The sequence below is a fragment of the Cervus canadensis genome, chromosome 8 (genome assembly GCF_019320065.1).
Source record: "Cervus canadensis isolate Bull #8, Minnesota chromosome 8, ASM1932006v1, whole genome shotgun sequence".
NCBI lineage: Eukaryota > Metazoa > Chordata > Mammalia > Artiodactyla > Cervidae > Cervus > Cervus canadensis.
Window position 1 is genome coordinate 55,923,462 of NC_057393.1, and position 14,093 is coordinate 55,937,554.

General features: G+C 48.8%; 1 protein-coding gene across 7 annotated transcripts in view; it reads right to left on the reverse strand.

Moving 5' to 3' along the window:
- Positions 1 to 440: 440 nt before the first annotated feature.
- MARCHF8 (membrane associated ring-CH-type finger 8) overlaps positions 441 to 14,093 on the reverse strand; it is a 114,261-nt gene continuing 100,608 nt past the window's right edge. For 6 of the 7 annotated variants that reach the window (XM_043476306.1, XM_043476305.1, XM_043476307.1 and 3 more), the window contains 5 exons: positions 9,614 to 9,696; positions 8,541 to 9,386; positions 6,928 to 7,108; positions 4,825 to 4,972; positions 441 to 4,168 (listed from right to left, as the gene is read on the reverse strand). In XM_043476306.1, the coding sequence (XP_043332241.1) occupies positions 3,864 to 4,168; positions 4,825 to 4,972; positions 6,928 to 7,108; positions 8,541 to 9,386; positions 9,614 to 9,696 (1,563 nt within the window). In that variant the 3' untranslated portion in view covers positions 441 to 3,863. The remainder of the gene's footprint in view (positions 4,169 to 4,824; positions 4,973 to 6,927; positions 7,109 to 8,540; positions 9,387 to 9,613; positions 9,697 to 14,093) is intronic. The other variant, XM_043476311.1, reaches the window with a different exon arrangement.

The window sequence follows — 14,093 nt, forward strand, 5'->3', positions numbered from 1 at the left end:
AAGTATAGCTAGGCTCAGCTATCGCCGGCAATCCTGCCAGCCCTGCCGCACTTCCTCACTCTGCTGGACGGTATCAGTCAATGATTTAACAGGAATGAGGCCAGTTAAGCCATGGACCGCTCCAGTGGTCATGGTGCCATACACACCCTGAACTCGAGTCTGGCTTTCCTCAGCGCAGTGAGTCCAAGTAGGGTCCAGATATTTGGAACAAGCACACTTGTGAGAATGACTTCAGCTTTCACTCCCATGCTCACCCACTCTCCAGAACCCACTCTTCCCCACTGACCGCCAGCATCTGGGGGATCCAGCCTCCCTTACAGGGACAGACCAAAGCTGGATGATTTTCTCTGATACAGAAGCCAGAGGAAAGGGGATCAGACCACTGGAGGGGCTGCCAATATTCCCAGCTTCCTGGCAGGAAAACACTTGCATGGCAAAGCTCCTTTTTAAAGAAATGCTTTATTGCTGCAATTAGACACTCCGTGTATAGTACAAACACCCCCCACCCATACAGAGAATTATTCAAGCAGTAATACTGAGAAACAGTGAACATACACAAAATGATACAAAACTAGACATTTAGATAACTAGAAAGTTTCTAAGTTGAGAAAAACTTCAAGTGTGAAGTGCCTGTTAGAAACTACCACACACATGCCAGTGTAAATTTGGTCTTTATTAACAATCAACATCCTATAAACACTGCCTCTAAATAGGTGATGAGTTGCACAATTTCATTACTGTCAAAACAAAGACAAATGCTTTTGTTTCCCTATATTTCAGTCTTTCCTTGGGCTAGAGATAGAAGCTGCAAACTTCAAATCAGATCCAAGAGGGAAAGTATCTTAAAAGTGGTTTGCGTCAGGCCAAATCCACACCATCGTGGATCTTTATCCTGTGTGCCCTATCCTCCTCTGGCTCCAGGGCCGACCACCAGTCAGGGGGGCAGCTCTACACGAGGCTTTCGGGCCCCCCCCCCAACTGTCCGGGGCCTGTCTGTCTGTCTGTCTGTAGCCAGGTTAGGGGACACCTGCAGGATTTGAAACTGGACCCGTAAGGTTGAAAAGAGTGGACCGAAGCAAAAAAAAAAAAAAAAAAAGCAAGAGACAGTACAGGTCTGGAGGATGAAGAGATCTTTTATAATTTTCAGTAAAATTTTAAACTCAGGCACAAAAGTGCTTCAGTGGAACTACAGTTTGAGGGGAAGCAGAGGCCGAGTCAGAGATGGTTGGCTGGCGACACCCCAGGCTGCTTCCCTCTCCCCTTCGCCTGGCCTTCAGATTACCAGCCCTCCAGGCCCTGAGACCTGCAAGCTCACCCCACGTTTCTGTAATTTGTTCAGTCAGGTGCAAAACGATGAGGAAATGGGGAATGATTAACTCTTCCAGGAACCTAGAGGGCAAGCCGACAGACTAAAGGAACGCCTGGCAGATCCACAGCCCCCACTCGGCAGCAGCACAGCGCCACTTCACCAGGGCCTCGCACGTCACTCAGTCCCTGCGGCTGGGGGGCGGGGGGTTAGTGATGGGACTAAGCTGGGGGTCAGAGGTGGTCAGCAGAACCGGCGAAGACAGAAGAAGGCAATGGGGTAGCTGTGTGTGTGCCATCCCAGGAAAGAAGAGGAGGACACGGGGCGGACCACCCACAGGCAGAGGCTTTTAGGAGCTTGGCTGAAGGTGACGAGACGGTGTGAGAGAGCTTCCCGTGAGAGCCTGGGTGGGCCATGGGAGCAACACAACAGGGCTGGTTATGAAGTCACCTCTGCCACAGGTGGGGCGCCAGCCACACTGGCTGGGCTGTCCCGGGGCCATCCCCACCTGAGCACACTCTCCTCTCTATCAGAAGTCTCAGTGCTTTTCAGGGACAGCACAAGGAGCGCCACTGGGGAGAAGGGGAATGGTGCCCACTTAGAAATCTCTCTCAGTATTCCCTGACGACTCACCTGCCGTCAAGAGGGACAAGGGGCCTTGCCCGGGCAGTTCCTAAAGGGCACTGGCAAGACAGACCTGGGATGTGGCTCTCCTGAGCGGACTGTCTGTAGCTGTTTGGTGTCCCCAGGCTGGGAAGGGGCATAGGTAATTGCACTTTGGGGCACAGTGAGCTCAGGCACGCGCTGGATGTGGCCTTGGAGATGGAGAGGACGAGCTGACCTATTTCCAGGGGTGGGCTATGGCTGGATAGCACCTGCCAGGCCAGAGAAGCCATGGCAGGGCAAAGCCCTCCCCCAAGGGCTTAAGAACCTCCTGGCTTTCAAAGCAAACCATAGGGCTTCCACACTGAAATGCAAAGGAATCATCTTCTGTTTGCTTCCTACTCTAACAGGTTGGATGAAACACCTGAGGCTCAGAGGATGGAGGGCAGGACCCCAGGGCCTCCCACCCAAGACATCCAGAGAGCTGCCTGGAGAGTAAGTGCCTGGGCACACTCATCTCACACTGCAGAACTCCCTGGGCTATTTTTCTGGAGTTGACTCTCTTTTGCCTGGTATGATAAAACTGGTCTTTAAATATAGAATTTTAAGCAGACCTTTTTAAAGGTACAAAGGCCATTTGATGGTAGTGATTTTGGTTTTATGAAAAAATGGTACAGGAGATAATCCCTGATGACAGAATGGACTGAAAGCAGGGCCAGGGGTTCAGTCCAGTTAAGGCGACAAATGGGCAGGGGTGTGGCTGGGAGCAGGGACACGGTGGACCGTGGCAGTCTGCTGCTCACTCCTGGCCCTCAGCCCAGAGACAGCCCATCTGCCTCTCTGCTCTGGGCAGCGACCCACAGAAGGTGCCAGGAGCAGGGGCCCCTGAGAGTACCTTCAGCGTGTGCCCCAGCTGGGCGATACACGCCTACTCCTTCAGTGTGAAGTCAGCACAAACTGGAGAGGTCTGTCTGTAAAGGAATAGTTTTTAAATATTCCATTTTGTTCTGATGCCTCACTTCCTTTCATTTAGATCTTATGAACCCTTCTTCTTTAGGACTGACAAAAAAAGAAACGTTTAGGGCAGCCCGATGACATGAAGACTTGTCATAAAACAGGCTCAAAACCACAGGAATTACGCTCCAACTGCCATTTACCATCCAGTCATCCCCACAAAATGTTATGAAAAATGCCTCCGACCTGCTTGTTCTGCTTTACAAGTCCCTTTTATGGACACAGAGTGGAAGTCACATTTCTTAGCATATATAAGGCAAAAAGGGTTTTAGATCTATTATAATGTGAAGGAGATAATCAGGGTCATGAAAGGAAGGTTTCTAAATGAGACGTTCTTTCAAATGTCAACCCCACGTGACACACGTATTACAAAATAAAGATTCTCTTTTTGTAAAGTGCTTTGCTTTGCTTAGTGAATCACTCACCACCACGCACAGAGCACCACGGCCCGTCTGCTCGGGAACTGTCAGTGGCAGCCTCCCCGGACCCTGACTAGTGGTGGAGAAGCCTCTCCCCAAGGCCGGTCCTTCCCAACAGTTCAACCGAGCGGGCAGGAGGCGGGGACCTGCCCACCTGAAGAGGCGCGGCAGGGCCCAGGCACCTCCTGCTCCTCTTCTTCCCTCAGGTTTGGCATCTTGTTCTCTCATTCTGCGCAAGACTATGAGCCAGAACCCAGCCAGCACCCCATCGTGGTGTCACAGGCTCGTCCACCCTCCCTTCCTGTAGACTCGCTGGCAGAAGCAGAACCCAGCTGGGCACAGCTGACGTGAGGGTTTTCCAGGAGAGTCACTAAGGAGGGTTTAGAAAAAAGAGAAGCCATTAAAAATAGTCACCTGCCCAGTCTATGCTATTCAAGGACATAAGAAAATGTATACAATTGGCAGTAAACAATTTCCTTCGGCTGTTCTCAGCGGTCCAAGAGAACACAACCTCCGCGCCATCAGACATGAATGATCTCCGCTCCAGTGTCTTCAGGTTCTGTGCAACAAGAAGAGTTTGTATCGGAATGACAGACTCCACGTCCATCTTTATTTTCAAAGCTGGGCTCTGTTAGTGCAGATTTTTCAAAAATATTCCTTTTGCTTGTTTCTGGACAGTTTTGGACATAGATTACTCTGTTATAAGCCTTGAGTCTCCTCCATAACTGTACGTACACTTTGCACTGAACGTACATGAAAAGAAGTCCACCAGTAAAGCCAATGGCCACAACCACCAACTTAGTCCAAAAGGGCCACTCTAGGATTCCTGGAAGGGAAAAAACCCAGTTAGCCTATCAGCAGACCTTATTCAAGACATGAAATAAATAAAACACAGTTTCTGAATCTGTCACAGCCACAGATTCTTAACTCATCAAATCCAGTTTTGTTGGAGGAGGCATGGAAGAGCTCATCCATGCCCTTGCATCCTGTGCTTCCAAGGGGCATTCATGGAAATTCTCTCTCTCCATGATTTGATCTCTCCTGACTGGGTTTTTTTTCTTTTTTTAAAGTTTTTTGGTTTTTTTTTTCTTTTTTTTTAAATATGAACCATTTTTAAAGTCTTTTAATTCAATTTGTTACAATACTGTTTCTACTTTGTATTTTGCTTCCTGGCTGCAAGGCATGTGGGATCGATCTTAGCTCCCTGACCAGGGATCGAACCTGTGCCCCCTGCATTGGAAGGCAAAGTCTTAACCACTGGATTGCCAGGGAAATCCCCTGACTGGGTTATACAAACTACCACCACAGCACAAGAAACATCCAAAAAGGATGTATGGTGCATCATAACTGATATCTCCCTCCAGAAGCCCAGACACTGGAGGTTGGACTTGGAAATCAACATGGAGTAACACCCCAATCCTAAGACCCACTGTGCCATTCAGGACACCCTGGCTGGGCACACCTTTCGTTCTGACCACGTACCTGTTGCCTGACCCTGCCTGATCTCCTCGGCGGTGCGGTCGATGAGCACATACAAGGACCAGACCACACAGGTGATGGCGATGACGTGGAAGGTCACGGAGCACATGATCTTCCTGCGCTCGCTGGACGTCATCTGCAGCTTCTCCCACTGGAAAGACAGCACACAGATGTGAGGCTCAGGCTCCCGGGCCTCAGGGGCTACGACGGGGTGAGAGCTTTGCTGATGGCAAGACCGGCTTCCCTCCCCGCTACCCCTCGCCCAAGCTAGATGAATTTCCCCAGACACTGAGTCGTTCCCTTTAAACCATGTGGCTTCAACCAGGTACCAGGCTCTGGTATTCTGTCGACAGCCAACTTTCTATGCGATGAAGAGAAGCCGGGGTCGAGATGAGCTATGAATCACCACCAGCAATCCAATCCCCCTGGCTGCTTATTCCTGCAAGCAGGCATTCACTGGCTTGATAAAAAGATTTTATGGTTTTGGTCCAGATGAAAACAGCATGTTGGGCCAAGACCCAGGTGGCACGTTTTTGTTTCCCTGACTTGCTGACTGGCGTGAGTGAGGGGAAGAAGGGGGGCGGATGACACCACAACACACTAGCAGATGGGTGGCCCTATGGCGTGAAGGTGATGGTGGGAGACGCTCACTCTTTGGTCCTCTGCTACTTTGGCAGCAACACCGTGAAATCGATGCTAAGAGTTCCTGGTACAAGCAGTCTGTCCCAGTCCCATCTCCTCTAGGAGCTCATTAATTTACTCCAAATAGCCAGATTTTCTTTTTCATTTACTGGTTTCCGAATCAGAAGAAAACACATAAAGGTAGAGAGAAAGAACAAGTGTGAACACTGCATATCCTCTGCCAGCCCTAGCTAGTCACAGCCTTTCCAGATGGTTCTATGTAGGATAAGCTGAAAGTAGAGCCTCGTGGACTACCTATATTGGTCACAGAGCCATAAGCCTCACTTGAGGGATCAGTATAGAGTAAGGTACCTGATAAATGATAAGGCTTTTATGGGGAAAAGCATTTTTTTTAAAGTAGCTTGGGCCTGCCTTCTCTAACATCTAGACTGCTTTCTGCTGTGGTGTGATACTGTATCTTCACCTGGTTTCCCTCCTAAAACACTCCCCTGAGTTTCTAAGATACATTCAGTTTCAGCCTTTCATCCTCCTCTGAAATGCTCACCTACCTTTAGGTTGGATGCTTTCCTCTGGAGACAATGCAACCTTTCTAGACTCCTTTCACTTTCTCTCTAAATCCTAGTGATCTTTCAAGAACTGCTTCAACACCAAACATTCTATGATGCCACCCCACTCTGCTTCCCCAGCACTTCAATCCACAATGAACACTTCCTTCTCTGAATATCTGATATGCGCTGTCCCCATGGAAGTTAGCGTTTTATTGGCACATCAAGTGCTATTACTTGATTATGTGATTCTCCCTGCAATTTACGTACTAAAGTTCTGAGATAAGAACAAGTCTTTTATTCTTCCAAACAAAACCTCTCCATATGCTAGGTACAAAGACACATAAAACAGCCAGTGTTTACACAGGAGGGGAGTGCCGGATGAGGCTCCTCTCAGAAAAAGTAAGGATATAAGACCTGACGAGAGTTGTGTTTCATGTAATGCCTGTGGTTCCTTTCTTTTCCCATTTGCCCCCACCTCCTATCTAGCAAATATTCGTCACAAGTTTATAAAAATAAATTTACTACATTAGGCTGTGTTTCGTGCAGGGGAGGCACTAATCTCCACAATGTGGTCCTAATTAGAGGCAAGGCCTGAATAGTTAATACATATAAAGTCTAATGCAGACCAAGACATCACAAAGCGGTGTGTGGTCAAGGGCCAAATGACTGATACAGACAAGCAAGCAGTCTTAGTTTCAAGGAAAACGAAAACATGATCACTGAACGGTCAGAAAGAGCTTGTTCTTGAGAGAGGGGACTTGGAAATCGGTACCAGTAACATGAATGTACACACTGGCCTCCACTTCCGAAAGAAGTGAACACAGGTCGACTGTGGCCCACCCAACCCCAAGCGCTGACTCTTCAGGAGCTCGTCTCTGCGAGACGGAACCGCCGCCAAGGGCGGCCCCGCACGTACTTTCCTCAGCGGCTTCAGCTTGGTCTCCATGATGAACTCGTACTTGCAAAGCTCACAGCAGCGCGTGTCAGAGCTCTTGATCCACTGCTGCAGGCAGGTCTGGTGCACGAAGTGGAGGCTCCCTGTGCAGTGGCAGGGCGTGATCAGAGGGCTCTCGTCATCCCCTTCACAGTGACAGATCCTGCAGCGGAAGGAAAGTCGGTCCTTAGAAGGAGGGCCACACGACAGGGAAGACGACGCTTCAGTGGAAGGTCAGTCCGCCCAAGGAAAATGTTCAGAAACAAACATCACGAAATGACTATAAGCACAAAAACATACAAACACAAAAGAAAACAGCTACTACAAACTAAAACTTTCTGGCTTACCGCACCAACACGGAAAGTCTGGATGGCATTTGGCATCAGAGAGGAAAAAATGATATAAGAAATGACAAAGCAGTCATTTTGGGTAAGACTTTAGAACTTCACTAAAAGGTGATTTTAAGGCAACGTGGAAGCATCTTCCAGAACTTATGATGTTAAAATAATCAGAGGTAAAATTCCTGTGTAAAACAAAACCAGCACTCTACCTTTCAAAAATACCAGGAACTTGGAAGGATGATGAACATTGCTTGTTAGCTATAATCACTGACTTCACCTTCACACACCACACTACATATTCCCGTCCTCTATCAGCAAGTAAACAGAGAAACCACAGAGCTTCTCCTGGACCTGAAAAACCATTATAAGATACTGCCATTTCATTTCTTTTTCAGGACCACTCAGCAATGAGTGAGAAATTTAAATCATTATTTCTAAGGGTGCATGCAACAGGATGTAGGCACTAACCTCAAGAAACTTAACAGATTTTTGAGAAACAGAAGGGCCTTTTCCAGAAGCTGGAGAGCAGGTAGGGATACCTGGCCTAAAAGGAGCTGGGCTCTGGCCCAGGCCAGGCTCTCAGCTGTTTGTGTCTATGAGGGGGGCATCTGATCCAGCTGTTGAAAGAAATAATAGCTGATCCTGAGGAGGGGACGCTGTGGAAAGGTGAGAATGGGGAAGAAGGCTAAGTGTGGTGACAAAAGGAAATTCTGAAAGCTTCTGGAGGCCTGACAAGGATGCTACACCCGGGAAGATAAAGTTGGGAAGTGGGTGAGGATCTGGGCAGAAGGTGGCTGCATCCAAGTTAAAGAGAAGGAAGAAAGCAGCTGCTGGAGAACAGCCTTTCCCCCACACACGGAGCTGCAGGTGGAGCAGGGGGTCAAAACGAGGCCTGGAGGGGAAGCCAACACTTAACATCTAGACCATCAGGCTAGAAGACTGGAGGTACTATTCCTTCTTCCAATTTCTTTATGCAAAGGCTACTTATTTTTGGTTGAGAAGAGTCAGCTTGGCCTTTAATATGTGTAGCTTCTTCATCTTTTACCATCTATGAGACTATCTTGGGGACCCATGTCATAGAAATTGGATTTTCAAATGATATCAATAATCTATCCTTCTGGAGAAAAACTATTCATCTGTAATTGTGTACAACTGCCTATACATTCTCCGGAAACTTCACATATTAAAGCAAGATGAGGCCGTGGAGCTACAGGGAGCAGAGGTGGCCAGGATGGTGGTTCTCGGCAAACCAACCTGCAGGCATCCCCTGATGTGGACACAGGAGAGATGCGGGGGCCCTTTTCAGAGGTGGGGGAAGGACAATCCAGGTCACTGTCCTTCTCCACGGAGCAGAGGGGCGCCCGCAGCACCCTACTCTTCAGTTTTGCAGATGTGCTGTCCTCAAAGACGTCGTCATCCCCCATCTCATCGGAGTAGAAGCCGGCACTCCCGGCCAGCCTGCTGGAGGACTTGGCGGGCTGTGGGCTGGTGGCACGGCTCTCCAGCTCGTGGAAACGGTGCAGGCTGCTGGTGCTCGAGCCGTGTGAGAGTGACAGCAGGTACCGCAGCAGCCTCCGGCTTCGGGACAGGGCCTCGCCATCCGCCTTCTCATCCAGAAGCAGGACATGCATGCCCCCCTTGCTGGCTCCTGCTTCTGAGGCTGCTGAACGATTGGCAGAAAGGGATGAGACATAAGAATGCTTGGAACTGCCCAGGGCTTTGCGATTCAGTATTCTTCTTTCTCTCTGGTGGAACCTGTTGGTTCTGAGACATGGGTCCTGAGGGAGTACCAGTTTCCCTTCAGAGCAGGTTCTCTCCACGTAGTCAAAACTTTCCAAGGCATCCCGGGCGTTCTCACCCACATCGTTTAGGGATTTTGAGAACTTTAGTGTTCTTCTGGCTTTGGTATTCTTAGTAGGCTTCAAGGCCTGGACCCACTCTGAACCACAGGAATTTCTCTTTGACGCCTGCGCTGTATCTTGACAGACAACTGTCACAGTAAGCCCTTGGGTCAGAGAACTCTGGCAGGGAGGAGCTTTCAAGACAACAGCAGATGGCACGGGACTGTGGTGACAACACTCAGAAAACACTGCACTGGAACTGCATGCAGAGAACAGTGGAATAAAAGCACAGAAAGTAAAAACAATATTAAAAGAGAATAGACATCAAAGTGAAGAAATGAGACTCGCATGATAACCTGGTGAGCACACAGCACATAAAACCAGGCTGACTGTTCAGAGCAGAGGCATACGGAGAATCAAGAATCTGCAGACATTAACGCGTATTCCCAGGACGCACACGAGCCACGGCAGCGTGCAGAGTGTTACCTGCAGATGTCCTGATTGGAGGGCGTGACGGAAGTGCGAGCGAAGGAGGACACTGGAGCCGACGCCACCGAGGAGCCCCCAGCCTGCAACACATACCTCTGGTCAGTTTTTAGGGAGAGCCAGGCGACCACGAACACCTTCTCCTGAATGGCACTGGGTCTGCTGCTGCCCACTGCTCAGTGAGCAGTACTCATGTTAGGTCCCTACGAGCCAAGCCAAGAACAGAACAAGCAGCATTCTTCTCTTCTCAGATGAAGGTAAAACTGTAGTCAAGAATATTTGAGACCGTGGAGCAGCAGCATCCACCTTGTATGGATTCAATGGTCATTCATCTTCTAAGCATCTAAACTTAAATTAGTTCATACATAAGCCAAGAAACCAAGCACCACAGGTGCATGCAAATACAAAAGGAACGTGAGGTGCCTTCCCTGCCAGCCTTACTTCCCCCCGGCCAGCACTCTCTAACCCTGTATCTGGGGTCATCCTTGTGGAGGTTGGCAGGACACAAGAGCTCCTCCGCCCTCACCACTTGGCAGTGGGTCCACGAACTCCCAAGCCCCTGCCAGCACTCCTTACACAGAGGGGAGACTCCCTGAACATGCCAAACTTAGAGAAAAGATCTGAGAGGGTGAGGAAATACCATGGTGGAAAGAGAAGCAGAGGAGAGAAATAGGAACAGGGAGTACAGCTGAGTTGAGGTTGTACAACTACTGTTTAGGGTGTCCCCCAACCTCCACTTCAGCCTCTGCAGGGCACTTGCGAGGCCTCATCAAGACTGACTCCTGAGCTTCCTTGGCCCTCATAGCAGCAAGTGTGTTCTTCCCTCCTTAGGACAGTTGTTCTGAGGGAGCATCTGCTCTGTGCAACCTCAGGGGCCACATGGAAATAGTACTGAGTCTGTTATCAAGGGCAAGCCAGCATCTCCTCCCCACCCTCCCCAGGCCCACTCAAAAGGCCCTCAGCCCTGTCCCTTGATTCGGGAAAGCCCCACTCTGGCCACCATCCTCCAGCTGAGGCCAAGCCTCCACTCTTGCGAAGTGTCACCCCCGGGGCATACTCTCATCCTGGCACTGCAGCTAAGGAACCCCTGACTTGCATCACCAACTCCCCTGTTAGCATGTGCATCAGCCTGGACAGAACCAGAGAGAACCGGCACTCTGCCTGAGGTTCATTGGACAGTGACTCCTGCTCCTCAACACGGAGCTGAAACATCATCGTAGACCCAAGTCAATCTAATGAAACTTGATCCATGAAATTATACGTTATCATGGCACGTGTATATGCTAAAATTATGTAGTATTACTCAACAAGCACATCTTCAGAGTCACCAAAGAATCCACATTTATTTTCTAAAAGCATTTTTGGTCAAAGTTCTTAAGAATCTAAAGTTTATTTGGAGCCAGAAAAATGACATTCCCCCAAATAATCTTGCACTACTTGGTTACGATTCTTTCTAAAACAAAAGCGGGGGGTCCTCAACACTTTGCTACCACATTCCCATTGCATGAGCTACCCACTCCCCACAACCCTTTCTCCTGCACCCTCCTCCCAGACAGCTGTCATGGGCCCCTCTATTCTCCCGAAATGGGAACAGGGAGCCTTTACTGTTATATCGCAGGAGGCGGGCTAAGGAGAGCCACACTAATGTCCCTAGCTCCTACTATCGGCCTGGTCTCTGATATTCAGTCCCAACCCTACTCTGAGATGGACAGCCTCCTTGAACTTCTCGCTGCCTTCTTTAACCTGTGAGGGTGACCAGTTTTGTTCAGTATCTGTAGGCAGGGCCAAAGGCCAGTCATGGTGTAGAGAAGGAGCCTCCCCAAGCAGACCTGGGAGGAAGGGAGGACAGGAAAGTAGGTGCGCATCCCTGTGCCTTCAGCTCTCATTCCTCGAGGCTGCTGGGTCAAGCTGAGTCACTCGGATTGAGGCAGAGAAGGAAGTGCCCTCCCCACGTGAGGAATGGCCAAGTGCATGCTCATCCAGACACAAGGCAACATCCTGTCATCTCCTTCCCTGTTACATTCTGAGGACAGGAGCCTCATGAAACACACATACTGTCTATATTCTGAAAAGAAGGCAAACCCTGTGAAAGGAGAGTCGGGTCTCATCTGCGGAATGAGATGCTCCCAGGGTCAGTGTCCTTGAGAGGAGGCAGGAGTCAGATGGGAAGCTGAAATCAAGACAAAATGTTCTCTTACTTCTGTTCTGAACCTCAAGTAATTCACATGAAAAAGGGACATCCAGGGTAACAATTCACATTATCCAAGGCCCTGAAGGGGGCAAGGCTTAGCAGCAGGAGGGAAGAGCCTCAGAGCGGAACAAAAACCTGCACTGAGGCGGCAGCCAGACTAGCCACACACTTGACATCGGTCATCCTCTCCCTGGGAGTCTCCTGTCTCAGGTGCACCACGGGGACTCCCACACAGTCGTGTCTGCGCTTGCAGTGGCCCCGAGACCTGGCTCTGCTTGTTCAGCAAACAGGAATAGCTCCAACCGCCTCCATCTGTGCTCCTACCCTCACTCCATCCTCTCCGATCCCACAAAGGACATCACGAAACATTCTCAGCAGGTAACACCCAAGCCTCAACAAGCCTCCCAATAGCAGAGGTAAACTCTCCCTTCTTATTAGATCAGGAGGTTATGGGAAAACTGCTGCTTTACATACATACAAACCAACACATGCCTTACCCTTCTCAAGAGCAAGAAAATGAGCAAGACTCACGGGGCCATCACAGCCCCTGGAGAGGTTCCTTCCATTATCAGCTAGAGAAGAGTACGTGATGAAGGTCAGGACCAGTCCTCGTGCAGAATGATCCCCAAGCACAGCGACAGCATCTTTCAAGAGCTCAACTTGTTGCTGGTATCAGGCTGAGTAAAATCTATCAATCTACCCACAAGGACTTAATGGCGACAATGAAATGAGGAAGACAGCTTCAAACACAGTTCCAGGGTCTAACCAGAGGAGTCTAGGTAAGTCAAGAGGCTGCAGTCCCCTCTCAGACGCTCAGCCAATAGCTCCCTAGCTCCTCTGGACAGCAACAGCGAGTGGGGTGATGTGTGGGAGGTTGTGGGGCAGTGCTGGCTTAAGGGAGAAGGAGACTCTGTGCCCACACAACACGGGGGAACATACTTTCCCCTCCTCGAGGGAGGATCAGGCCACACAAGACTCTGCAGTTACTGACAAAAGGTGTGAATGTTCATGATGAGACAATTCAAATGTGTTGAGAAAACTGAAGCCCTCTGTTCCTCAAGTTCTTTGTTGGTTCTCAAACAAGAGACATTCCAGTCATGAAAAAGAATGTAAAGCAATCTCACTGCAAAACAATTTTCATAAAAATCCCCCTTTTTTTTAAGATGTTGTAATCAATTATGCCCAAATAAACCTCTGGATTCTGTCTAGGCCTAAATCCCAGTTGCTCTTATTTCTTAGGAATGACAAGCTTGTTTTGCTGTCCTCAAGTCACTTAATGGTGGCTTTTCTATCAATGCACTGTTCTAAATGATTTTATCAAGGCTGCCAAACACTTACAGCAAACAGAAAACTTATCACATATCCCTGGTAGAAGTTGGCATGCCCCCCCACCTCTGTTTCCCTTTAAGAGAACAAACAACCACTGGCAGGCCTGTCATAACAGACTCAACACGTAGTGTTCTCAGTCCCTGGAAGGAACTTAGCAATTTGACGCTAGAGAGGACTTCCTACCTGCGGGACACCAGCTGTACCTCCCCTCACCCTAACCTTCCCCACCTGCTTTTTGCTTCACTTCCTTCCCTTGCTCCTTTTACTACATTACATCCCAACCTCCCTCTCGGCCACTTCCTCCTCCTTCTCTATTGCAAAACTCCACTGGGCCCTTTTTCATTTACCAGCAAAGCTATTTTTAATACATTTTGTGCTCTACTAAAAGTGAATCTGTCCATCTGATTTTCATCAACAGGTGTAGGACCACAGGAAATGGTCTGGTTGGGCCTGCTTTTTAAGCCAGGAGGAACTTGAGAAAGGACTAGAGAAGGAGGGCAAGATACAGAGGGCTTGTGTTTACAACGGATCTCAAATTGTAACATATCAAGCAATGACTTGATCAAAAAATGGGAAAGGAAATACAGACGGCTCTTACAACATAAGAAGATGCTTAGCCTTTCTCACAATGAGAAATACAAATTAAAGCTCAAATGAGAAATGCCTTCATCATTAATAAGAGTTTTTAAAAAAATCAAATACCCACATTGGCAAAAGTATGAGGTAACAATCACTCTCACACATTGCTGGTGTGAAAGCAACCTGGTAAACCCCCCACCTAAGATGGCAATTTGGCAATTTCGCTCGGAATTACAAATCCATGTGTACTTTGTCCCAGCAACTCTTCTCTTAAGAATTCATCTTTATACATATGCACAAAAAGGTTTGTACAAAACTGCCTGGGAGCAAAGGGCTGGCATAACCTCACTGCCCGTGGGCTTGGACCTGAATGTCAATACT